The sequence below is a fragment of the Apodemus sylvaticus genome, chromosome 3, assembly GCF_947179515.1.
Source record: "Apodemus sylvaticus chromosome 3, mApoSyl1.1, whole genome shotgun sequence".
Lineage (NCBI taxonomy): Eukaryota > Metazoa > Chordata > Mammalia > Rodentia > Muridae > Apodemus > Apodemus sylvaticus.
Window position 1 is genome coordinate 134,215,614 of NC_067474.1, and position 27,874 is coordinate 134,243,487.

The 27,874-nt window shown below is 44.5% G+C and overlaps 2 protein-coding genes across 2 annotated transcripts in view; both read right to left on the reverse strand.

Moving 5' to 3' along the window:
• The window catches only part of Ccdc30 (coiled-coil domain containing 30), an 87,772-nt gene that overhangs the window by 30,559 nt on the left and 29,339 nt on the right, over nt 1-27,874 (reverse strand). Inside the window, exons 6-7 of the mRNA XM_052177206.1 lie at nt 5,368-5,547; nt 1,725-1,934 (exon numbers count right to left, since the gene is read on the reverse strand). Coding sequence (XP_052033166.1) covers nt 1,725-1,934; nt 5,368-5,547 — 390 coding nt within the window. The remainder of the gene's footprint in view (nt 1-1,724; nt 1,935-5,367; nt 5,548-27,874) is intronic.
• LOC127681191 (coiled-coil domain-containing protein 30-like) lies at nt 13,741-27,485 on the reverse strand. The gene is made up of 5 exons (XM_052177200.1): nt 27,444-27,485; nt 25,151-25,276; nt 23,223-23,357; nt 19,135-19,298; nt 13,741-13,993 (listed from the first exon to the last, which is right to left on the reverse strand). The coding sequence occupies exons 1-5, from the start codon at nt 27,483-27,485 to the stop codon at nt 13,741-13,743; spliced, it is 720 nt and encodes a 239-aa protein (XP_052033160.1).

Sequence of the window (27,874 nt, forward strand, 5' to 3'; positions counted from 1 at the left end):
TGCTCACACACATAACTCATATACTATTGATACCTTGTGGTAAGCAGTTCACAGCACAGAGCAATATTTGAAAATTGCCAATTTCACAGCAAAAAGTACTTTCTTAAAAGTATAAAACAGGGCTAGGCATTGGTGGTGCTCGCCTTTAATCCCAGCATTCTGGAGGCAGAGGCAGGTGGATCTCTGAGCTTGAGGTCAGCCTGGTCTACAGAGTGAGTTCCAGGAGAGCAGGGCTACACAGAGAAACCCTGTCTCACTCATTCCCTCTAAAAATTCCAAAATAGGATTGAAGAGATGGCTCAGTGGTTGGAGCACTTGGCTACTCTTGCGAGCAACCTGGGTTCAGTTCCCAGCACCCACATGGCAACTCCATCTGTAACTCCAGTTCCAGAGGACCCAACACCCTTTACCGACCTTCTCAGGCACCAGGCACATGTGGTGCACATATGTGGGTCCTGAAAGACAGTCTGTGTTCTGGTTGAGGGAGGCTTAACTTCGGAGACCCCACAGATTAATTCTGCAAAGGACGGACCTGTTGGCCATGCTCCTAGACACTAGGCTTCTGACACAAGGCCCTCAGCTCCATAATTCTGTTGCTATCAGTAACGTAGGGCAATGCCCCAAGCCCTTAGAATTCTAGGCAAGGACACGACCCAGCAGGAGCTCACCCCTGCCTCTTGGCCCAGGGCCAGATCCCACCTCCCGGAGCCCTGCCCAGTTCTCAGCTCTTCTGAGACATTGAGCCCAATCTGGGTGTCCAAGACTGAGGACCTTTCGGCCTCTCTGAGGCCCAAGGACCCATGAGCTCCGCCCTGCCGGCTCCCTGGGCGACCCTAAGGACTGGTTCTCATCTCTTCCGAGACATCCAGCGGTGTCTGGGATGTCCAAGACTCAGACCCCCAAGGACTGCCCTTTCCCCGCTCCCGGAGCAGGGTCCCACGGCTTATGAGTGCAGTCCAACTACCTGCATCCTACTTGCCCAGCAGCACGAGCTCTGGGTGGGACGCGGGCCATAATCTTTAAACCCACACACATACATACATATATGCAGGCAAAACACTCATGCACACAATAAAATAAATAAGTCTATGTTTTTAAGATAACAAAATAAGTCATATAAACAGTCAATTCAAATAAGAAAATACATTCTTTAAAATTAAAAAGTATAAATATCCTATGGCTTCAATCAGTTTTAAGTTCATAATACAGCTTTAATTAAATATGCATTTGCATATAGAGAGGAGTATATGTGTATGTGCACATGTGTATACATGATAAGGGGTATCCTTCTCTGACTCCCTCCACCTTATTTTTTGAGACGGGGTCCCTTGTCGGCCTGGGGCTCACCATTTCAGCTAGGCTGGTTGACCAGCGGGGTCCAGAAACCATTCTGTTTCTATTTCTGCAAAGCTGGGACTGCAGGCATGCACTGGGGGGTTCTGGGGATCTGAACTCAGGTCCTTGTGCTTGTGTGACTTCACTGATCCAGCCATTTCTCCAGACCCGGAAGCTTACATTTCTAACTTCATGCAGTTTTCAAAAACGTACAAGGTTTATTAGAATGGTTCGGGCAGATGACATAAAATTATTAAAGAGGAGAAGACGGGGGAGGGCAAAGAGAAAAGATTAGCTGTCCCCATGCCTGTACACACCTGTCTTGTAAGGCCCCGGGGGCAGGGCTCCAGCTGTGCGCACTGCTTCCTGAGCTGAGGGAGGTTAGTTACCTTTTCCTGTGCTTCTGCCGCTTTGGTTTTCTCCCGAGCCAGCTTTTCCTGTAGGCCCTGCTGGGATTTAAGGCTCTGCGTCTGCCTAAGTCCTTCCAGTTCTAGCTCCTTGACTTTCTGCTGACAGTGCTTCCACTCTGCCGTGAGTGAGGAGTGCACTCTGGCGTTGTCTAGTAACTTCTCCTGGGCCTGCTTGAGTTCAATTTTGATCTAGAGTTGGGCATAAGTAAAAATAAAAAATAAAAAAAAACAGGGCTGAGGATGCAGTTACATGGTAGAAAGTGTTCCCGAGGCACCGGGTTTGAAACCCATAACATACGAGTGTGACACACACACTCACACTCACACACACACACACACACACATACACACACACACACACACAGGAAGATAAAATTCAACATGGAGGCTGGCAAGAGGGCTCAGCCAGCAAAGGAGCTTGCCACCAAGCTTGAAGACCTAAATTCAATCCCCCGGATGCTACATGGTGAAAGGGGAGAACTGACTTCCAAAAGATGTCCTCTGATCTGTGTGTGTGTGTGCCATGGCATGTGCACCACATCCTTACACATATATCCCACATGCAGTAACATTATAATGAATGATGATAATGGTAATAGACTTCATGGAGTGATCACTATACATATATACTAGATTAGCATGTAAGTTCTGCAGTGTGACACTTCTAAGAACCGGCAAGGAAATAAATAATGCTAACTTTGATACCACAAAGGCAGAAACAGACCAGGTAAGTGTGTGTATAGCCTGGGCACCATCCCTAGAGTTGAACGACCCCACTTTGCTCTCTTCCCAGAGAGTTCCACTTATGTACATTCACGCGCACAGCGCGCTGCGCGCGCGCGCACGCACACACACACACACACACACACACACACACGTTGCTGTACATGTTGGTGTTCTTCAAAAAATAGAAAAACCAGCCAGCAACGCTTACTGTTTATACTACCTAGGAAAGATGCTTCACCTGAGTTGGACATACCTGAAATAATGGGCTCTTATTAAATTTCTAAAGACCAGAGAAATGTTATCTCCAAGGATGTTAACAGACACACACACACACACACACACACACACACAGAGAGTCAAGCCACATGGAGAAGAAAAAAAAAGTATCAAGAAATTACAACTAGCAGCTGGGCAATGGTTGCGCATGCCTTTAATCCCAGCACTTGGGAGGCAGAGGCAGGCAGATTTCTGAGTCTGTTTACAACGTGAGTTCCAGGACAGCCAGGGCTATACAGAGAAACCCTTTCTCAAAAAAAACAAAAAACAAAAATCCCCCAACCTGTCTGCGGAGAGCTTTTGGGGCTGCCTTCTAGGAATTTGGCATGATTTGACTTTGGGCATTGACAAGGAAGCAGGCTCCAGATGAGCACAGCTGAGGAGTGTGTTCTCTGTATCTCGATGGGTCGTGTTAAGACCGTGTTTATGCTTTGCTTGTTCCCTACCTACTCTGTTTATGCCTTGTTTGTTGTGCCTTGGCTAATTTGTTGATGCCTTATGACTGACTATATTCTTTGTATGTACCTAGAGTGATATATAAGCAGGCTGGAAAAAAAAAATAAACCCGCTTCAGCCTCAGCACTGGCTGGAGTCATGTGATAACATTGTCCAATTGTCTTTTCTTTCTTTAATCTTCACTCCCTGAGACCCTGTTGACTGACTGAGTTGGCTTGGTTACCTGTCATTGATGGGTTAAAGGTCAACAGGAAATGAGTTACCATTAGCTGTGTCTCTATGATAAGGTTGAGAAGAAATCCTAGACTGGGCATTATAAACTTCCCAATTCCCAGTGAACACTCACTTTTCCCTCCCATTAAACCAGCCCAATGCCTCAGAGTTCTGCACATCTGGTGCTGAAGCAGGGGCAATGCCTTTGGAGGGCTGGTGGTGCTTTTGAAACATTATTGACAAGAACAAATCTGGTTTTGGCTCATTTCTTCTCAAAAGGAACTCTGGCCTATCAGCAAGCCTAGAGTTCTCATTTTCAAGTACAACCTTATGGCAAGAAAACAATTGCAATAAATTGCAAGAACACACACACACACAGACACACACAGTCCCTGCGTTTGGAAATCTAAGGTCCCAAAATGACAAAATGACTCCGGGCTGAGGAAAAGTGCACTGTGGAAAGTGAAATGCACTCATGTTTCAATTCAGAGTCTACAGTCCAGTCCATCAGCTTTGCGACTCTGCGGAGGTTGATGAGTGAGGAGGTCAAACTGTACATGATACTACTACACGACTGGCTCTAAGAGAGAGGCTTCAAACAGTAAACAGCATCTTCTCTCTTTATGAAGAGATCATTTTTTCCATTTCTGAAAGATTGCCTACTGAATACATATTTATAAGGGGCCAATTAGGATGTGTGTCATTCTGGTCATTGTACCAAAAGAAAGACATAATATTGCTTGAGTATGTCCAGAGCTAAGTTGGATCCACGTGGTGATGTGTGCCTGTGACCTCCGCATTGGACATGTGGAGACAGGAATAAGATGAGGAGTCTTCATAGGAATAAGATCAGTGTTGGCTTCACAGTGGATTCAGGACCAGCCTGGTCTACAGGATACTGTCTCAGAACCAACAAGCCACTCTAAGCGGACTTCCGGTTGACACTCCAGGCTTCTGCTACCTGGAGTTTGGTGGTGCTGGGGACTGACCAGAGGCCTCCTGCATTCTAGGCATGCACTCTCCCACCTGAGCTACATCTCCAGTCCCTGAATAGTGACATTTGGAGCCTCATATAGTTTCTAATATATATAAGAAAACAAGTCTGTAATGTATATTTATAGAACTGAATTGTATCTTGAAGAATACGTTATTAAGCTATACAGAGAAATCCTGCCTCGAAAAAACAACAACAACAACAACAAAAGAATACGTTATTTATATGGTACCTTGTTCTGACCATTTGTGTTTCAAAAAACTGTGAAACATCTGTGAAACAGTCCCCCCTCCCCATGAATACATTTACTGGGGAGAAATACACCTGGCTATATGCAACTAATGCAGGGGGACCAGTCACTGAAATTAAATTAAAAGTTAAAACATTTAAGATAAGGGACTCAGCGGTTAAGAGCACTGACTGATCTTCCAAAGGTCCTGAGTTCAAATCCCAGCAACCACATGGTGGCCCACATCCATCTGTAATGAGTTCTGACGCCCTCTTCTGGTGCATCTGAAGATAGCTACAGTGTACTTAAATAAAATAAAAAATAAATCTTAAAAAAAAACTTTTAAAATTGTTTACTTCTAAAAGGAAAGAAAGAGAGAGGGGGGAGAAGGAGAGAGAAAGAAAGAAAGAAAGAAAGAAAGAAAGAAAGAAAGAAAGAAAGAAAGAAAGAAAGAAAGAAAGAAAGAAAGGAAGGAAGGAAGGAAGGAAGGAAGGAAGGAAGGAAGGAAGGAAGAAAGGAAGAAAGAAAGGAAGAAAGGAAGAAAGATTAGATATAAGGATTTCAACCGAAATCCTTATATTGTGTCACTATACCCTTTTTGTGTTTAGGGACTGATAGCATCTGCACCCTGTCGGCAGCAGGAGAATGACTGAAGTGGGGAGTTAATGAGTAATGCCAAGAGCTGTGATTTAGCTCTCCAGGGAAGGCTGTGCCTGTCGGAGAGTTACCTTGAGATTCTCCTCCTGCAGCAAACTGTTATGCTGTTTCAAGTCCAGGCTCCTGCCCCGCTCGTATCGCAGCTCCTTCTCGGCCGAGTTGCACAGGATCTGCAGGCGGTGCAGGTTCTGCCGCAGTTCCCGCAGTTCTCCTTGATGTTGGTAGCTTGCTTTCTCTCCAGATGTTAGATACTGAGGCAAACATTTTAAGAGAGAAATGCGCTTGAGAGAGCACCACCACCGGCGGTGCGTGGGGACCTGGGACTCACATACGAGGACTTCCGGAGTTAGTTCCTTCACCTACAACAAACGATGCTTCTACACCGTGCTCCACGCTACATCCATGGCTGCTTGGTGGTGCTCCTGTAATTCAAAAGCTTCTACACTGGAGTGCAAAGGCCAGCGAATTATGGGAACAAAAGCAGCCGTGCATGGACGATTAACCTTTCAAATTCTATTATCAATGAAAGGCAGACAAAAATAGAGGATTTTTAGTGTAAAACACTCCGTTTTGAGTCTTAGAACTATAAAATCCTTTAATAATGAAAACAACCAGGGACCCGCACTATTTTCTGGTTTTCTAAAAACAGTTTAAAATTGTTTTATGTTTATGGGTATTTGGCTGCATGTATGCCGTGCACCCCTTGTATGTCTGGTGCCTGTGGCAGTCACAAGAGTGGCAGGTCTCCTGTAACTGGAGATACAGAGAGTTGTGGGTGCGGGGAATTAAACCTGGATCCTCTGGAAGAGCAGACAGAGCTCTTAATTGCTGAGCCACCTCTCCAGCCCCACATTTAGTGTTTAAATTTTTATTGCATTTGTGTGTGCATGCGTACGTGTGTGCGTGTTCATGTGTGTGTGTTTGTGCATGTGCACACATGCATGCCACAGTCTGGCAATCAGAGGACAACTCTCAGGAGTTAGTGAGCCATATCGCTAGTTCAGAGAAAGAAAATTAATAAAATAACGATTAAATACAAACCAAGGAGGGCTCTGGGGAGCCAGTTCGCTATTCTTCTTTGGGACAGACAGTGAGAACTGTTCGCTTTCTGGGGTCTGTTACCTGATGGAAGCCATCAATGCAGCAGCCGAGGATGGAGCTCTAGGTGGGAGAGGTTCTCAACCTTCCAAATGCTGCTGTGGCCCTTTAATATTCTTCCTCACGTGCGTGACCCGAGCTATATGAATATTTTCATTGCTACTTCCTAACTATAATTATGTTACTGTTACACATCCTAATGTAAATCCCTGTGTTTTCTGATGGTCTTAGGTGATCCAAATGAAAAGGTTGTTTGACTTCCAAATGGGTCGAGACCCACAGGTTGAGAACCACTGCTCTATAAGCTGTAGACCTGGGTTTAATCACTTCTGCCACATGGACAAGTACTATCTACCTTGTTCCTAACTAAAACCTCTGCTTCTCCACCTGTAAGTTGGACAGATTATATTCCTATACCATCATATCACTTAATGAACATGGTGGTTTAGTGCAGTACCCACAGCACAGCAATATACCCAAAACGTTAGAAAAACATTTTAAGCCTATCAAGTCAATACTGCTTCTAACTTGGTTCAAGAATAGTAAAAAAGAAAGATCACCTGGGCTAGTGTAAACCAGACCATCAGCACCCACAGCTGACGTCACAGAATACTTCGGACTGATACAGCGCTCAGTCTTGCCCATGTGAGAGGCTACCACAATTCTTTCCCTATTTATAAACATTCGGAAAGATCTGGCATCTGGCCTGTCTCTTGTTAGAACTGTACATTTAGGAAGATTAAGCTAGGGGCCTGGAGAGGTGGCTCGGCAGTTAAGAACACTGACTGCTGTTCCAAAGGTCCTGAGTTCAATTCCCAGCAACCACATGGTGGCTCACAACCATCTGTAATGGGATCTGATGCCCTCCTCTGGTGTGTCTGAAGACAGCTACAGTGTACTCACATATATAAAATAATTTAAAAAAGATTAAGCTAATATAGCACTGTACTAGATACCACCAGGGGTGAACAACACACACAGACACACAGAAAGAGAGAGAGAGAGAGAGAGAGAGAGAGAGAGAGAGAGAGAGAGAGAGAGAGAGAGAGAAATAGTCATCAGTGCACAGATCATGACAGAAATTGTCCAAACTGCACTTGCTTCATTGCTTCCTCACTTCCTTGCGGTGAAATCGAGGGGCTGGAGAGATGGCTAATGGTGAAGAGAACCAGGTTCAATTTCCAGCACCCCCATGGTGGTTCACATCTGCCTGTAACTCCAATCCCAGGAGGTCCGACACCCTCTTGTGGCCTCTTCCGGCACTGCATGTGATTGGTACACAGTCATACATGCAGGCAAATACACACACACATTGAAGAAAGACTGTGCAACAGCTGATGTGGGAGACAGGAAGTTCAAATAGAAATGATCAAGGTGTGGTGGCGCACACCTTTAATCCCAGCACTTGGGAAGCAGAGGCAGGTGGATTTCTGAGTTTGAGGCCAGCCTAGTCTACAGAGTAAGTTACAGGACAGCCAGGGCTATGTAGAGAAACCCTGTCTTGAAAAACAAGACAAAACAAAGCAAAAAGAAAAAAAAAGAAAAAAAAAGAAATGATCAGCCTTCTTTGAGCTCCACGTCTGTCTTTTTTTCTCTTTTATGACTGAGAAAGAGGGGCTTCCTTTCCATACATCTTAGTGTTACACCTGGATATTTGCATACAAGACCAAGGTGGACCCTTTCTTGTAACACACACAGTATTTAAAAAATGGATCCAAGGTTTAATTATAAAGCTAAAAGTATAAAAATAGTTTCAGAAGAAACACGAGAACAAAGCCTTCTCATGCTCATCTAGATAAGATCAGGAGACAAACATTAAAATAGTGTAAGTGGATCTGGGCGCGGTAGTGCACACCTTTAGCCAAGCTCCCAGGAAGCCGAGGTTGGTGGATCTCTATGAGTTTGAGGCCCGCCTGGTCTACAAAGCAAGTGCAGGGCAGCCACAGCTACACAGAGAAACCTTGTTTCAAATGACCAAAAGAACAACCCCCACAAACCCTCTTCCAAACAAAAACCAAACCAAACCAAACCAAACCAATAACAAAAAACAAATGGGGCTGGATGTGGTATTGTACACCTTTAATCCCAGTATTTGGGATGCAGAAGCAAGCAGATCTCTGAGTTCAAGGCCAGCCTGGTCTACAGAGCAAGTTCCAGGACAAACAGGTTTACACAGAGCAATCCTGTCTCAAAACAAACAAACAAACAATTGTAAATGGGGGGCAGTGCCTGGGAGATGGCTCTGAGGTTAAAGCACTTGCTACATAAGCAAGATAACCAGAGGTCAAGTCCCCCAAACCCACATAAATTGCTGGCTGGGTGGGTGGAAGAGGCAGCTTGCCTGTAATTCTTGCCTTGGAAGGCAGAGGCAGAAGATCCTTTGAACAAGCCGATTAGTTAGACTATCCCTATCAGCCATCTCTGGGTTCCATTGAGAGGCCCTGCCTCAAACGTGGAAGACTGATCAAGGATGAGTCCCAACATCCACCTTGGGCCTCCATGCATACATGTGTACATAGGTGTCTGTACTCACAAGGAAGCAAACAAGGAGACATACACCACACACACACACACACACATGAATGCATAGAAAGAAAATTCATAAATGGGTGTTTATATAATAAAAACATATGGATATCAATGGACAGTGACAAGAAAATGAAGAGACAGTTCATTGAGGGGCTATAATATTTGGGTATCAAATATCTAATAAGGTATATATAGAATAAATAATAAATTTTTACAACAGGACAAAAATATAATCCAATTAAAACTAGGGAAAGGAGTCAACTAGACATTTCTCTAATGACAATGTGTAAGAGACTGTAAAAACACTTTAAAATACATCATGTCATTATACTCATTATGAAAATAAAAATCAAAGCCATAATGAAAATATGACAGGGATTAAAATGACCATATATATTAAAAAAAAAAAAAAAAACAAGAGAAGCTGGGCAGTGGTGGCACATGCCTGTAATCCTAGCACTTGGGAGGCAGAGGCAGGCGGATTTCTGAGGTCAAGGCCAGCCTGGTCTACAGAGTGAGTTCCAGGACAGCCAGGGCCACACAGAGAAACCCTGTCTTGAAAACAAAACAAAACAAAACAAAACAAAAACAAAAACAAAAAACCAAGAGAATAATAGTTCTGGCAAACATGAAGAAGAAAAACTGAGACTATGTACAGTATTTGTATGCCCCCAGTGATTTTATTTTGATGGTAATGATGGTATTAGGAATACACAAAGAAGCCGGGCAGTGGTGGTGCATGCCTTTGATCCCAACACTTGGACGACAGGGGCAGGCAGATTTCTGAATTCGAGGCTAGCCTGGTTTACAGAGTGAGTTCTAGGACATCTAGGGTTACACAGAGAAAACATGTCGAAAAACCAAAAACCAAAAACAAATAAATAAACAAACAAACAAACAAAAAACAAACTGGTGCTGGGGAGACTGAGTCAGGAAGCTCTGGGGTTGGGAGCCACCCAGCTGAGGCTCTATAGAGATGCTGACTCAAAGATAATGACAAACAAAGCAGCAATAAGCAGCCTCCAAACCCCAATCAAAGCATGAGATGGATATGCATACATTTCCATAGCATCGCTATTCATAATAATCAGTCAACAACTAATGTTAAATGCGGCCTAACCATAAAACAGTAATCAGCCTAAAACGAAGGATGAGTACTGACCCAGGGCACCATCTGGAATAAACTTTGAAAACAGTGACATGAAAGGCATCAGTCGCAAAGGGTCATCTGGTATACCATTCTAAATAGATGGGGAAGACCCAGAGCAGACAAATCCACGGCGACCGAAAGTAGATTAGTAGTTGTCTAGGGAAAGGGCAATAAAGGAAATAGGGTGTGATGTAAGTGGGAGTGGCTTAGCTTTAACTGACAGTTTGGCCCAGCCCAGAGGCTTTCAAAGAATTCCACCTGAGGAATGGATTGCAGCTGTTTTATTTTCTGACATCTCTTGCTTTCAGAGACCGGGCTTTTGTCTGACCTTGCAGCCAAGTTAATGATATGTCTGGAGATACTTTAAAACTATGCACTTAGCCTGCTGTCCTACTGTGTATTCAACCGAAGTATACGCTGCCTTTAAGAGAACAATATAACCAACCCTACTATGTCTTGGGTTTCCCATGCAATAAACTTTTACTACCTAAGCTAAATGCACAACTTTAATTTTAAGTTATAAACTTTTCCATACCTTGATCTAGAATAATGTTATGGAATGTGTGTGTGTGTGTGCGTGTGCACGTGTGCATGTGCGTGTGCATGTGTATGTGTACGCCACACATCTTTCTGGGAGAGATATGAGAGGAACAGCCTTGGAAAACAAGGAGGGAGCTCTGGCCAAAAGTGAGTTTGCAGCCTTGCCCAGCTGCCGACAGAGATATCAGCACATCCATCCTACCACCAAAGCCACCAACTTCCGGGCAGAGGTGTGGCGTGGGAGCTGGTGTCTCGGTTTTAAAGCTTCAGTGAGGAGGGCTTAGTTCCTGATCTTGCTTTAGAGGTGCCTCAGCTCTCTAGATCATTTTCAGACACTGAGCTTCCCTAATGCACGCATGCACGCATGTCACACAACTCTGGGCTAACAAATACTTGCAGGCAGATGATAACAGCTCTATGGTTTGCTTGGGCAATCTAAGAGGGCTCTGCGCTCACACATACTGATGAGGAACTTTTCAACTTGGGGTAATCTTCAACCCTCTGTGATGTCACCTCCACACTTACAGACTTTTGAGTTTTCAGAAAAACTTAGCATTGACAAGTGGAAAGAGGAGATCTGCTGGACCATCTGCAGCCATCTAGGTGGGCCAAAGGCACGCACGCACCCCATCAGCCTTATTTATCGCGTACCAGGTAATTCATCTTGGTTGAAAAAATAAGGACTCCAACTTTTTTCAATAACTCATGGTCATTAGGGGGAAAGAAAACCTTACTGAACTACTCTAGACTTTCCTGAGGCCCCAGGAGGCTCTGTGGCTGTAAAACTATCTGCCCTTCCACAAAGTGACTACACTCGAAATGTCCTTAGAATTTTTGCATGTTTTCCAGTCAAACTTGCTTTTTGTCATTACTGTGGGGGTGTTCTTGGATTTGTTGTTTGAGAATTCCATACATTCGCATAATATGTTTTGATCTACCCGCCCCCATCGCCTGCCCTCTGACCCTTCCCCCCATCCTCCCTCCACCTCTTCCCAGTTTTGTGCTTTGGCTCTAGGCATTGACTAACAAGGGCTCTAAACAAAGGGGGAAGATAAATTAGACTAACAGATTAGTCAGGAATTACTTTTCAGATGCTACATGTAGGCAAAATTTTATACTCTTAGCTGAGCATGGAAGCGCATGCCTGTTACCCATCAGTCAGGAGTGAGGGCAGCCTGGGCTACATTCTGAAGTTTCGGTCCAGTCGGGTTGCAAAGCAATACCCTGACCCCCCAAATCAAACAAATCACCACCAATAAAGCCTCAAAGGACAACGATGACTTTGTAATTGTTAGGTTTCTCTTTCCACAACTTCCCAAGCCTCTGGCCTGGTGTCCAAGAAGGGGAGGGGGTGGGGGTGGGGAGATAGGGGGTGGGGAGGGGAGGTGTCTAAATGTGAGTTCTTGGCATTTGAACTCACACTCTTCTTTGGGCTTCTGAGCCAAACAAGGTCAGAGTTTTGTATGTGTGCTCTTGTATAATCTCTCTCTCTCTCTCTCTCTCTCTCTCTGTCTCCCCCTTTTCTCTCTCTTGATCTCATTCGGAAGCACAGGCTGTCTTTGAACTCCTGTGTAGTTCCACCCTCTTCAGTCTCTGAGTCTCCTGTGAGTCAGACAGCATTTTTCAGTCTGTGGGTTGTGAACATCGGAAAACATATATTTCCAGTGTTCTTAGGAACCCAGACACCACTCAGTAGCAAAATTACAGTTATAAAGAAGCAATGACAATTATGGTTGGGGGTTTTTAAGACCATTGGGAGTATGTGTTTCCCGATGGTCATGACCTGCAGTTTGAGGAGCACTGGTCTGCAGTCACGAGCCATCAAGCCTGGTTGTATTTTAATTACTATGGCTTCTTCAAATGTTAAATTCCACTTCCAAATCTATGTTTGCTTTCTTCCTTCCCCGCTTCTCATGCTGGAGTCCACCCAGGGCATGCTTACATCTCCAGCCCTTGACTTACATTTTTTAAAAAAAAGAAGACATTTTTGGCTGCTTATGGTGTCCATGCCTTTAATCCTAGTACTCTGGAGAGACATGTAGATCTCGATGATTCAGCCCAGCCTCGACAGACCAGCCAAGATTACACAGTGAACCATGGTCTCAAAACAAAGTGATAGATAATAAAATTAAAGCTCTCTCTCTCTCTCTCTCTGTCTCTCTGTCTCTCTCTGTGTGTGTGTGTGTGTGTGTGTGTGTGTGTGTGTCTGAGCATGTGACTTTGGGTACTCTCACAGGTCAGAGATGTTAAAACCCCTTTGATCTTCAAGCAGCTGTGGGTTCTGGGAACTGAGTTCAGGTTCTCTGTAAGAACAGTGCTCACCCTTAACTGCTCGGTCAACTCTCCAGCCTTCCTTTCCTTAAAGCACACTCTTGACCTCTTTCCCAACATCTTTTTTTTTTTTTTTTTTTTTGAGACAGAGTCACTTACAACCCAGGCTGGCCTCAACATCACAATGTAACAATGTGACTCTTGATCCTCCTGCCTCTACCTCTCAAATTCTGGAATAGCAGGAGAGCACCTGGCATTTTGTCAGCCCTTTGAAGGTGGCTTACTTGCAACTACAATAGTCTTCTAACAATCTCAAAATAATTTCTGGAAAGGCGTTTACAGAAAAATTTTACTCCTAACAACAGAGTCCTGTAAGACTAAGAACCAAACTGTTTCTGGGAGCCGCCCCTTAACTCTGCTAAGGCGGAGCTGCAGGAAACAGCAAATAGCAAGGGCCGCATTTAAAGCAATCTCTCTGAAGCTGGCTTTTTAAAACCTAAAATGAGCACTTGGTTCACTGAGCTCCCTAGAACAGGAAGGATGGCGCATACCCCGCCACCCCTTTTTCCCCATCTGAGGCAGATGTGTTCTTTCTGAGCCTGCCTTGAGCTTACAGCTCAGCGAGGGCGTCCATGCTCAAAACACACAGGAAGGCAGGAGGCAAGAAGCAGCTCCACAGACTTGTGCTGCCCCATCCCCATAATGCAAAAATAACAAACCTTCAACAATAAAGTGAATCAGCAGGTTCAGACTTTGGTTGTAATTTTATTACCTCTCAAGCTGTAACGCTGTATAAGAAACATACTTTAAGAAAGAAGGTTTTTTTAAAAAAAAAAATCGATGCTTATCTCCAGGGCTAGTCAGAAGGAGAGGACCCAGAGCGTGCGTCTGCAGCACCTACCTTGGTGCTGCTGCCATCTGAACTATCACCACAGCTCTGAGACTGGAGGCTTGGCTCGTCTTCAAGCCTCCCAACTTCCTTGGGCTCCACGGCCAATGGCTGTTCATGGCCTCGCATCTGCTGTGACTCCTGCCTCTCTCTTGGGAAAGTGGCCGCCTTCACTGACTCGTCTGGCATTTCCTCCTGTTTACTTTCTCCTAATTCAGAACTTGGTACAAATATAACAACAAAAAACTATCAAACAAATATTCTGTGGCAGAATTGTGAAGAAGAAGAAGAAGAAGAAGAAGAAGAAGAAGAAGAAGAAGAAGAAGAAGAAGAAGAAGAAGAAGAAGAAGAAGAGGAAGAAGGAGAAAGTCCTACATCCTAGGATATTTCCCCCTCAAACTTGAATTGTACAGCAGTGGAATTGTTCTTGTGCATTGTATACCGATGGCTCTTTTGCCCCCCACTCATTCAGGGGAGATGGCCTAGTGTATATTTTCATGTACAGCCCAATAACCAGTTTAAATGATTTTTCTCCTCTCTGGACTTCCAGTATTGCACTGGGCAGATTTGGGTCATAAAGATTTGCAAATGCCGCCACGCGGTGGTGGCGCACACCTTTAGTCCCAGCACTTGGGAGGCAGAGGCAGGTGGATTTCTGAGTTCGAGGACAGCCGGTCTACAGAGTGAGTTCCAGGACAGCCAGGGCTACACAGAGAAACCCTGAAAAACAAACAAATAAAAAAAAAAGATTTGCAAATGCCACTCAAAAGCAGTAGGTGTCTCAACAGGGGCCACAGTGGGCTTGCAAAAGGGTTTATAATTGAGAAATAAAGATGAGTGGATACTAATCAGGCTGAGGGGCAGTATATAGCGTGATGACTCATTGACTGGAGCTAAAAAAGGGACAATACTAAAAGTGTACATAGATTTTGGTAAAGATGAGATCATGGCAAAACAAAATATCCCACAATGGTTTAACAAATAAGTTCTGCAGGGGCCAGCAAGATGGCTCAGTGGATGAAGGTGCTTGCTGCCAAGCCTGATGACCCAGTTCAGTCCTTGGGACTCAGGTGATGGAAGGAAAGAATCAAGCCCTTTGTTTTGTCCCCCTCTGACCTCTTCAAGGGTGCTGTGGCATGATTACATCTTCCACCCTCCAGCAAGTACATTTTTGTTTTTAAATAAAAAAATCACGCCAGGGAAACTGGATGAGAGGCTGTTGTCTCTATCCACGTAATAAATACCAGGCGTGGGAACCGGGATGGGGTCTGGAGAGACTTCAAGGTTGGTGGTCCTGACATTCCTCATCTGTCAGGTGTGGGGGGTGGGAAAGAACAAGGTGACATCTGGATTCTGACTGGGGCAAATGTGCAGATTAATACGGGGTGGACTAGGGAAGCAGGGTATGGATAAGAATGGAGACACGTATGAGGTGAGGATCCCAAGACAGGAGAGCAGGGTAGAAACCCTGCACTGAAACCCAGACACACGGAAGGAGGGCTCACGGAGGAAGGGCTCATCATAGACAGAAGCCAAAGGCTTGTAAAGAGCAAGCAGCATCGCTTGGAAAGCCAGAGAAAGAGGAGAGGGGCTCCTTGAGACTTAAGTCATAGAAACAGGAGGAAGGGCACACCTTCAGCCACCAGGGAATGTGCTGAAGAGAGAGCGCGCGCGCACAAACACACACACACATACACACACACACTGAGTGTGGGGGTGCTGTGTTTTGCTTCTGGTGTCCTTCTTTATTGGTAGGCTGGGGTGGAACTCGGCATGCCAGGTAAGCTTCTGGCCTCTAATCTGCCACTGCACCCTGGTCCCACTTGTACTTCTAGTCCCCCAATCTGAAGTTTGTTTGGGGTTCCTTGGAAGCCAGCCTTGCATGCTCCACAATCGTAGCTACTATCCACGTTCAAAAAGGAGCTGGCATCACAAACGAAGAGCCATGAGGAGGTTAGACTCTGAGTCTGGAGAGATGGATGGCTCAGTGGTTAAGAGCGCTGATTGCTCTTCCAAATGACTTGAGTTCAGTGCCTAGCTGGCAGCTCAGAACCATCTGTAACTCCAGTTCCAGGGAATCTGACTCCCTCTTCTGGCCTCTATAGGTACTGCATGCATGTGATGCACAGACATGCTCGTGGGCAAAATACTCATACACATAAAAACAAACTGTAGAGTCTACAAAAATTGTAAACCATGAATGTAGACTGTCCTGTGGAACTGCAGGTGCTGCTCTGTTGAGCTGTGATGTAACCTGTCTCCACTGTAATAAAATAATTCATAAGAAAACAAAAAGCTCAGTGTGCAATGCTGCTTGTAATTTTATTTAAGACAGCAGCAGACAGGGCTGGTGAGATGGCTCAGTGGTTAGGAGCGCTGACTGCTCTTTCAGAGGTTGTGAGTTCAAATCCCAGCAACCACATGGTGGCTTACAACCATCCATAATGAGATCTGATGCCCTCTTCTGGGGTGTCTAAAGACAGCTACCGTGTACTTACATATAATAAATAAATAAATAAATAAATCTTAAAAAAAAATAATAGACAGCAGTGGACAGAGACAAATAGTTCTGACTTGGATATGGCTTTGTCATTTTCCCCAAGGGGATCCCCTGTGCAAACCTTGTTTGGGCACACAAATGCCCACCTGCGGGCACATGGGGACACGCTCACATGCTCACAGGCTCACACACAGGGACAAAGACAGAAAAAAAAAAAAAAGGACTGAGTTCCCCTTCCTGGCTCATCGGTTTCCAGACTGGCCATATGGTATGACCCCTTCCTGCATGGGTTTCTTCTGCCCAAAGGCCCTTGACAGAAATTTGGGGGCATGCTTCTGAAGCCCCAGGACCATGAGCTAAAGAAAACTCTTGAAGAATTCAGCCTCAAGTATTTTGTCATAGCAAGAGACATGGTCCCCAAATCAGCAAATGAAACAATCAAGCTGGAAGTCAAGTTATTTTATTTATTTATAATTTGTATTACATTTAAATTTGTGTGTGTGTATGTGTGTGTGTGTGTGTGCTCTGTGCATGTGTGACAGAGGACAGCCCGTGGGAGTCAGTTTTATTCTTCTGTCAGGTGTTAGAGATCAAACTTGGGCTTGGAGGCAAGCACCCTCACCTCCTGGGCTATCTCACCGATGCTACCCTTATTGATTTGAGATGGGGGTCTTTCACTGAGCCTAGGCCTTACCAATTTAGCCTGATGAGCTAACTTGTGACTTCTGGTGACACTTCCACATCCATATGCCAAACCAGTAGAGGAACGGGTGGACAGGCACTAGTGATCTGAACTTGGGTCCTCACTCTTGCTTGGCAAGCCCTAGGCTGCCTGAGCCATCTCCCTAGCCACCTCTTATGCTACTTTTAAGCCTCTTCCCATACTCCAGCTACTGACTACTCTAACGTCTTCATCCTGATTATAATCACTAATCCCCAAGTCCTGCTTATTTATGTAATGTTTTGCATATACCAGGCAGAGTGGTTTTCCTAAAGCATGAACCTATTGTTTTGCCAGGCTGCTAAACTCTATAGGAGGTTTGTTGTTGTTGTTGACTTGTTTTTGTTTTTGTTTTTTTATTCTGTAAGCTCCTAACTAGGGTTGTGGGCACAGCTCAGCCCCATGTTTGTTATGGCAAACAAACATCTCCCTGATAGAGGCATCGCATGTGCAGGATCCTGCCTGCATCTCTTCATCTCCCCCCTTCCCTAGAGTTCTTGTTAACTACCACACACAAACATGCCCCTTGAACATCACATCCTGCCTCTCCCTCCCATCTCTCTCTGTTTCTGTCTGTCCCCCACACCCCTTGATGGATTATTGAGACAGCAGTGCCTTGTTATACTGTCTTCTCCCATCAGACCATGGAGACTATAAAGTAAACCGACCTCTGCCCGGGACACCTACCCAGTGGACAAATGGCTACTCTTGAATGTGGTTGTGTTCCATCCAGATCTGACTGATGTGAGGCCATTAGAGATGGGGGAGAAGGAAACAAGTAGCAGATACATGGAGGGAAGATACACGTCAATCCTTTCTGTGACGAGACCTCTGACTATCACATCCCTACAGTCTCTTGTTCTGGGTCAGTGTTTATTTGTGGCTCACAATGAATTAACTGTCCTGCCTGTCACCTTCTGTCTCCACCAGAGGAGATGCTAGAACAACTTCTCTTGAAACCTGTCACGCTATGCCCCGTGTATTCTAGGGTTAGTTTTTCCTGATCCCTCCAGAAAACCTGAACATGGTGATCCAGCTTCTCAGTTCCTGGCTTTGGGCTCACTGACAGAGACACCCTCCATCTTTCCAAAATGTCCTTCCCACCCTGCCCATCACCCCACCATCCCTCTAAGATGCCCTTCCCACCCCACCTATCACCCCACCATCCCTCCAAGATGCCCTTCCCACCCCACCTATCCCTCCACCATCCTTCCAAGATGCCCTTCCCACCCCACCTATCACCCCACCATCCCTCCAAAATTTGTTCCTACCACACATCTCCATTTCCTGGTTGTGAACCTTGGACTCAGAGCTTACTCTGAAGTTAAATTTTTAAGAGAACACAAAAACCAGCAGTGCCAAAATTGGCAAAGCAGTATCTTAGCATACTGATGCAGAAATAAATTTGGTGACACCAAGACTCAGTCTCCACGGTTTGTGGATGAGGGTGTCCTTTTTGTGGGTGTCTGTGGAGCACAGGCGTCTACTGTTTCCTTCTCAGACCTTTAAGCTTTTGCCCACAGCAAGTAATTTGTTGCTATTAACTTTTTTTATCAGATTAGAACAGATCATTTGCCCAAAGTCCCCAAGACTTCTGTGAAGGATAATTGTGGTAAAAATGTGTAAACACAGAGTTAGGGAACAAGATTAAACAAGTGAGAAGAGAAAATGCTCTGAAAACTCAATAATCAGATATAATGTTAAATAAAATCAGCAGAGCAGAAAATTCTTAGAGCACTGCCTTGGATATGTAGAAATAATTTACCTGCAGATGTATGTGCCCAGAGGAGGGATGCCTGAGTGTCTCTCCCCAAGGACAATTATGGGTTATTATAATCCAGTTTTACATGCTTCCTACACTTCCACTCAAAGCACATGGAAGCTTTCAAAGGCAGGAGGGGAAGTTTCACATGTAATGTTAATGCCGCGTCAGGAGGTACCACAGTCACTGCCCTGTCTGCCTTCTGCCCTCTTCCCATGTAATCAACATACAACTGTTTAAAAAGAAAACAAACTCTAGGAAATGCTTAAAACTAATTTTTTTCCCTGGATTACATCTCTTGAAAATGAATGTCAGACTCTTGGGATAGTCAACCCAAATAAACCCTCTAGTTACTGTGCTCAGATTTTCTCAAATTACCAGAAAGCCTGTCTGTCCTCACTCGGGCTCACAGCCTCCACTTCCAAAAGTGGCCCTTTAGACACCAGGTCTTCACAGACGTTTTCACTTGTCATCAAATTAGCAGTTCTGTCCCCTACAGAGCAATGTTTTAACAGTTCCAGTTCTTGTGAAAGCTTCAAGACCTGTGAAGTTAAGTGAAAAAGCAAATGCTCTATTTTGCAGATTTTTATGTATAACTGTGAAAAAGGAACATTGACTCCACCACATGCTTAATTACTCCCTTGAGCTATCTAAACTGCTCCCCTATTGGAAGTCTTATTGAGATTTGGTTAAATACTTTTCAGGTGTCATATAACTAACCCAAGTTTACAGTAGACATAAGGGTATGTAACTTCATGGTTTAACCAACCAACCAACCAACCAACCAACCAACCAACCAACCAACCAAACCAATCAATCAACCAACCAACTAGCCATCCAGCCAATCAACCATTCAACCAAGCAACCAAACAACCAACCAAACAAGGAGGTAGTCTGGTCTTCTGATGTTGGCAGAACATCAGATTGCTATTTATAATTCAGTTGTACCTTTAAACAGGAACAAAGAAACAAAACTCCAGTGATCTCTAAGATTTTACATGATTACCACACACATATGTCCTAAGTTTTAACTGAGCTTAATCAATTCCTAAAAGGAGTAATATATCATTGCCTTGAGAAAATATTAGAATACTACAAGCACATTACAGAAAGGAAGTTTCTTCCAGTCTGATCCTGTTTGTTTGAAAACACTTGAACTTGTAAAGGTACTTTGCTGTGGTGGTTTGAATAAAAATAGTACCCATAGGCCCATAGGGAGAGGCATCTGTTACATGCAGGTGTTTTGAGGCATACTGCATTACGAGATCTAGCAAAATATTCACTTTTGTTTGTCTGCTTTCAGAAGATTTTGTAGATTTGCCATCCTTAAAAGGTTACTTGTTTTTATGTATTATGGAACCAAAGCATATCTCCTTTCAGGAGTAGAAAGTTTGGTTGGGAAATAGTTCTATGAATAGAAGATAGTTTCCATCACAGGACTGAATTAAAAACAAAGAACTGTTTGTCTGAACGGAGAGTTCCTACAATAACTGTGCTTGATTCCAGGGGCCATGGGATTCATCCAAAGCTTGGTTTCAATTTACTTGAAGAGATTCCTTTGGTCTCCGAAGACTTTTCCTCTTGAGAAACTACAGCGAGCGAGCAGTATAAACTACACTCCACATTATCTCTGTTCCATGATGGACCTTGAACTGGCCTTGGAAGACCGGAGGCTGTGGGTGGCGTATTTGAATGGCAGGGGCCGAGTGGTAAAAGACACAACTGACTTGAGTTGTCCTGAAGAGGGAGGAGGCAACAAAATGAGGAGCTAAAGACTGGGGGGGGGGGGGGGGGGAATAAGCAGTGGGGGAGGGGGGATAAGCAGTGGGGGAGGGTCTTCAAAGACAGTTTTAAAAATGGATTTGCATTATTTTTGCAAGCAGGAAAAAGATTCCAAGATGCTACTTAGTTTCCGATTTTTAGTTATTTTGAAAATGCAAGGATTACACAATGATATTAAATGCTAGTTTTTAAAGAGAAGAAGACAGTGGAGCTTGGATTCCATGCTCTAGCAAATTGAAAGCAACAGTAACACAAACGCCAAGCATTTTTTCAGGACCCACATACAACCAACAACGCTGGAATGTCTCTGAAGCAGGTGGAAGCTTTCCTCTTTTTTTTTTAATCAATCAATCAACAGGGTTTCTCTGTGTAACGGTCCTAGCTGTCCTGGAACTCACTTTGTAGACCTCAGCTCACAGAGATCTGATTATCTCTGCCTTCCAAGTGCTGGGATTAAAGGAGTACCACCACACCCAGCTACATTTTTTCTTTTTAAAATTATGTGTGTGTGTGTGTGTGTTTTCGTGTGCGCTTCCACATGAACAGGGTTGCCTGGAGGAGTCCAGGAAAGGAAGTCAGATCCCCTGGAGCTGGAATACAGGCAGTTGTGAGCTGGGATCTGAACCGGGGTCCTCTGCAGGAGCACACAGGTGCTCTTAACCTCAGAGCCGTTGTCTAGCCCCGAAGATTGGCCATTTACAATGAAGAAAGTTATGCCCATTGGCCCTTCCAGGACCTGCTAGGTGTGGGAAAAGGCCAGTTTGCATTTGGCCTTAGTGATAATAGTTCAGTCTAATCATGGACAGAAAGACCACAGGCTGAGAAACTCCACAGAACTTGGCAGTAGTTCAGTCACCCAGGGCCCCTGAGCTCCTGGTGTAAATCGATGGCCTATCACACCTGTTTCTGCTACAAATTACATCACAGAACAAGTGACAAGTACATCACAGAACAAGAACAAAGCAAAACGTCTTTGAAATCAGCAGTTTTGGCAAATCCATCCAGCAGAGCCCACCTTCCGCTGAGCAGGAGGTGCCTTTAAGTGTAGAGCACCTGGTGTTCTGGAGAGAAGCTGGAGGGCTGGTCAAGATGCAAAGGCCCACACCAATCTTTTCATGAACAATAGCTTGATGGACAGGAAAACAGCATCCCAGAGAAGCCATCCATGACATGGTTATCATTGTGAAGGGAAACTTGATTAACTTTACAATGGAGAGATCCAACAGAGAGCACCTCAACCAAACTGACATTAACACAGCAATGACTCTATAGCTCAAGACCTCCAATAAAATGTGTCAGGAAGGAAAGATGTCATTTCAATAGGACTCCTGTCAGGAACAATGGGGACACACCAGACAAACCCAACCTGAGAGATATTCTTCCAAAGAAACAGGCTGTAATTCTTTCAAAATCCATTTAGTTTCATCAACTAAATGAAACCCTTACCCTCAATAAAGCAGTCTCAGGAGGGGGCCTTAGGAAGCAGCTGGATCACACGGTGGAGAGCTCATGATGACACTGGTACCCTTGTAATAACCACTTGGGCTGAGGAGATAACTCACTAGGTAAAACATTTGAATCAAAAGCATAGGACCTTGGTTTTGATTCTCCAGAACCCATGTAAAGCCAAATGCCATAGGAGAATGGAGTTGGGGGTAGGTGGCGGGGTGTGTGTGTGTGTGTGTGTGTGTGTGTGTGGGTGCGTAGTAAGGCAGAGACAGGAGGCCAAAAGCTTGTAGACCAGCTAACCTAGCCGAGTCAGTAGCAAAAAATAACCCTGACTCAAGCCAACTGGAAGGCCACCCGAGGTTGACCCCCACATGTGCTGTGCCACCCTCACATACATGAACGTTCATGTGCACAGATATATCATGTGCATACATACAAAGATTAAAGAGGAGGAGGAAGAGGAAGAGGAGGAAGAGGAGGAGAGAACCAAGAGAAGATGGTTATCTGCAAACCAGAAAGCGGCCTTTGCCAAGCTTGGGATCCACTGGCACCTTGACCTTGGCCTCCCCAAGCTGCAGAGCTGTGAGCAATGAATGCTTGTCACTTAAACTGCCCAGTCTATGGCATTCTGTTAATGCTGCCAAACTAATAACACTTCTTCCAAAACGTCGCAGACAGACAGATAACTGCTGTAGGCAGACTCAAGGACTTAGAACGCATTATAGAACCTTATAGTGTATCTTGGACCAGAAATGTCTTGAGTTGTTATTATCCCCTTCCTCTTCATCTCCTCCATTATTAACCCCTCCGTCCTCATCCTCCCCTTCCTCATCCGCCTTCCGCTAAGGAGTGGGACTGAGTGTTCAGCGTGCTGACCCTCATTAACAAACTCCCATAGACCAAGGCTACTTGTAGACCATGCCCCACACAGCTCCCTGTATTCTGTACGGTTCCTTCCCTGCATCCCATACTGTAACCCATACTCTGGGTGTTTCAGCTGGTAGGAAGCTGACTTAAGGTCAGGGTCAGACACCGACAGCAGGATCCTGAAGACCAGGTGCTGGCTGAAGGGGGAACGTTGCCCTGACGAGTAACCGCGACATCCGTCACCTTCATTATATGCTAGTGAAAAACTCTGATTTCTAATTCTGTTACTTAAAAGTTTCCTGTTATTCTGTCTACATACAAGGCGTGTTAACTATTGAACACTCAAATAATCAATAATTCAGTCTCACCTTGGCTTCTAGTTCAGAATTCTCTCTCAGCAGCAGGTTATATGCTACTAAAAACTGCTCTCTGCCCTCAGCCCTTGGAAGACTCTGAATTTCCTTATAAAGGCACAGGAGTTCTGACTTTGACTTTTGGAATTCCTGTTTAAGAGATCAAGATATTTTTGTGATCAAAATTTTTTTTAATTTAAAAATTGTTTTAAATAAAAAATTAAAATGTAAAAAAAACAAAAGAATTTAAAAACAAAAACAAAAACATGAAGCTATTTTGGTAGGATAAATCAAGCCTATTTTCCTGCAAAGGAATAAAATTTCTAAAAAGGATTCTTGAAATGGTCCTAACAAATTGTTCAATTTTAGACATTAACCGAATGCTTCCTTCTTAGAATTTACCTTTTCAGCTGCAAAGCCTGGGTGTCTACAGTCATTCCTATTTCAAGCAAAGCTTGGATAAATGTAAGATCTTCCCCAGCTCCCGTATTAAATATTTATTTGCCTGAAAAATACAAGGCTGGCAAGATGGCCCAGCAGATGCTCCAGCTCACCATGCACACCTGCTGAGCTAAGTTGGATCCCTGGAGTCAGGGTAGAGGCGAAGGCGGAGACTAGGCCTGCACCTGGGAGCTCTGCTATGGCTACGAGGCCATGTGGCTGATGAGAGTACACTTAAAACCACATCTCTTGGCATTTGTCATAGAACACTGTGCTCCGTGGGACATAGCTGTAGCCTACGGCATTCTTAGCTACTTCTGATAGTAGGGCTGGACAGAACTTAAACACTAGAGAGCTTAAAAAAGCTGATCCCCACGTCTGTTTAACTTCAGGCTCTGCCCTTAACGACAGATCCTGACGTTGTCTGACAGTGTGTATTCAGTGACTCAGAGACCAGCACATCCTCAAATCCTGAGTATCTGTTTCCACCCAGTTCATATATGGTTATATATTTTCCTCACACTTTCACACAGATCACATAGCTATGCAATGGCTGATGGGCAGTCGATGAGGGAATGATAGTTTGCAGTACCCAAGAGCCAAGAGGTCACACGACATTTACTTTAGGAGAGGGGCTACTTGATGTCCTCTGAAAGCCTTGGAGTCAAATGGAAGGTGGGGGTGGGGCTGTAAAAAGGCAGCAAGGGGTAGGGGGATCCCTAAATCCAACCTAATTAAGAGCAAAAGGGTGGAGCCCTGGCCTGACATATTGGGCCACCCAGAAGGTGGCTTCTGTGTGGCCAGGACATCCCAGCCTCCAGGATGTAAGGAAGTAGATTTCCATCTTTTAGGCCAACTGGCCAATGGTACTGAATCGGAGTACTGCAAGCTAAGTTATATTTTTTATTGTGTTGTGTGGCTCATACATGAGAGTGTAGCATGGGTGTGCGGAGCAGGACATTGGATGTCTTCCTCTGTGGCTCTCTGTCTCTTCCTTTGACTGGTTCTCTCGCTGAATGAATGGAAAGCTTCTGTTTCTGCTGGGCTGTGTGGCCAGTAAGTGCTCTTGATTGTGTCTTAGGCCCTCTGTGCTGAAATTTCAGGCCCGCTTAGACACACTTAACTTTTTGTTTTGTTGTGTTTTGTTTTGTTGGTTTTTTGGATTTGGTTTTTTGGAGACAGGATTTCTCTGTATAGCCCTGGCTGTCCTGGAGCTCACTTTGTAGACCAGGCTGGCCTTGAACTCAGAAATCTGCCTGCCTCTGCCTCCCAGAGTGCTGGGATTACAAGCGTGCACCACCACCACCACCACCACCACCATCGCCTGGCCACACTTAACTTTTTATGTGATGCTGGGTATCTGATCCCAGGTCCTTATACTTGCATAGGAAGCTAGCTGTCTTACCCGCTGTGCTGTCTCCCCAAGGCCAAATAGAAACAAATGACCATGTCAAACCCTGAACTGGAAAACCAGGAAGAAACCAGCAGGGGGGATGTGATACCTCACTATTCACTTGCAAGGACTTCTGAATCGCAGTGAAAGCTGATGTCAGATGCTGTCTCTTCTCCCTCTCTTCTGACAAGTCACTGTCCAGTACTTTAATATTTTCTTGGCCCATTTTCAATATCTGTAAAAGTCATTTCCCATGATTCACTTTGTGAAATATTGTACAATAGGCACTATTACCCATAAAATTTAATAACAAGAACTTCCAACTTAACTTAATGTTAGAGTCATGCGGGATATGGACACTTAGAAAAACCAGTTCCTAGGGCACATTTTCCCCTCTATGTTGGTAGATGTAATGGCCACATGTAGTGAGCCTTGTACTTCCTACAGCATAGCCACCAATGGCAGGCATCACACGTGGTTGTGACGACAGCTAAGTGTGTACTAAATATATTTAAATTGTATTATTTGTTTAGTGGGAGGAAGAACACTCACATCACTGTGTGTGTGTGTGTGTGTGTGTGTGTGTGTGTGTGTGTGTGGTGTGGTGTAGAGTCAGAGGACAATTTGTAGGAGTTAGTTTTCTCCTCCATCACATGGGTCCCATGAGTCAAACTCGGTTGTCAGGCTTGGCAATTTACCCTCTAAGACAGTGGTTCTCGGCCTGTGAGTTGTCCCCTTCGGGTGTTGAACGACTCTTTCACAGGGGCTGCCTAAGACCGTCCTGTCTATCAGAGGCATTACTTTATAATTCATAACAGTAGCAAAATTACATTTATGAAGTAACAAGAATAATTATTTGTGGTCACTACAGTGCGAGGAACTGTATTAAATGGTCGCAGCATTAGGAAGGTTGAAAAGGGGCTGGTGAGATGGTTCAGCAGGTTAAGAGCACTGATTGCTCTTCCAAAGGTCCTGAGGTCAAATCCCAGCAACCACACGGTGGCTCACAACCATCCATAATGAGATCTGATGCCCTCTTCTGGTGTGTCTGAAGACAGCTACAGTGTACTTACATATAATAATAAATAAATCTTTTTTTGTAAAAAATGGAAGGTTGAGGAGCATTGCTCTAGCCATTTCCCCAGGCCCCAGATGTAAGGCATTGATGGAATCTTCCCAAATGAAATGCTAATGACAGTTGGGGTAATGGTGGTAACGGCCTGTCCTGCAGCAGACACTATGGTGAAGACTTTACATGAGTTAGCTCACTCTGTTTCTGAAGGAACACTATGGGGTAGGAGTGTAACTATCATCACAGTTTCCCTTCAGTGGGGATGAGTGACGCTCAGAAGTTACATCATTTCCCAGGGTCACAGTTACTGCTGACTTCCAGGTCCACATCTCCCTTACAAGCGCTGTGGTGACTTGACTATACCTGGTCCAGGGGGTGGCACTATTACGTGGTTTGGACCTGTTAAAGTAGGTGTGTCATAGTACATCCATGTAAATTTTTTAAAAAGATTTGTTTATTGTATATATATGAGTACACTGTAGCTGTATAGATGGTTGTGAGTCATCATATGGTTGCTGGGAATTGAATTCAGGACCTCTGCTCACTCCGGCCCAAAGCTTTATTATTATATCTAACTACACTGTAGCTGTCTTCAGACACACCAAAAGAGGGCATCAGATCTCATCACAGACGGTTGTGAGCCACCATGTGGTTGCTGGGAATTGGACTCAGTACCTTCAGAAGAGCAGTCAGTGCTCTTAACCGCTAAGCCATCTCTCCAGGCCCCCTGTACATTTTTTGTTGTGTAATAAAACCTGCCAGGGAATCCGCCTAAAACTCTAAGTGAACACTGAGTAATCGCCTTGTAATGATCTGTGAGGAGAAATGGCTACCAAGGGTGAACACACCCCGTAGGACAGAGCCATGCTTCCAGTGTTTTATCCCCAGTGGTATAAGAGCTGGCCTTGTCATTATTCTTAGCCTCAGTTTCCCCAGATGAAAATCAGGGATAGTGGTGCCTGGACATATATAGACTCTGCTTAGAGACAATAAGCTATTTTGTTCTAAACCCTGGAGAAGTTGGCTTGGTCATCCCTATGGTTCCCACAAGCCTCGCCGACTTCTCCAGGGAGGCTTTCTATAACCTTTTCATCCCAGTGAGCTGGAGCAGGGCCATTCCCAGAGGTGCGCATTCTCCCTATGCCTGTTTTCAGTATTTTGAGCGTCCTTATGTGGTTTGCCTCACATGTATTAGGGAATATAGCTGAAGAATCACCTTTTCAAGCTAGATGTGGGAGGTGGAAGCAGGGGGATTACTTGTTTGAGGGTAGCCTGGCTGGATGAAACCTGTCTCAAGGCAAAGTGCCATCTTTTATTTTCACTTTCTTACCTCGTTAAAATCTTGTACTTTAATTGTCTCTTGGTCTTTCATTCTGGTGTCTCTTCAGTTCTCCTAGGTTAATGAAAACTCAGGCTCGAAGATGGGAATCTCAGTCCACATAAATCACCAGTTAAAAAACCATACAAGTGCCACTAAAATATCTTTAAAATAAGCTATGCTTGTCTAAATTTTAAAATGATTACTCTCTCTCTCTCTTTCTCTCTCTCTCTGTGTGTGTGTGTGTATGTGTATGTGTGTGTGTGTGTGTGTGTGTGTTTATATGCATAAGGTATATGTGGGCACACTTGTAATGGATATGTGGAGGACAGAAGACAACTAATGTGGAGTCTTTTTTTCCCTCCTCCTTTTATGTGGTTCCAGAGTTTGAACTCAGGTCTCCAAGCTTATATGACAAGTGCCTTTACCTTGTCTTGCCACAC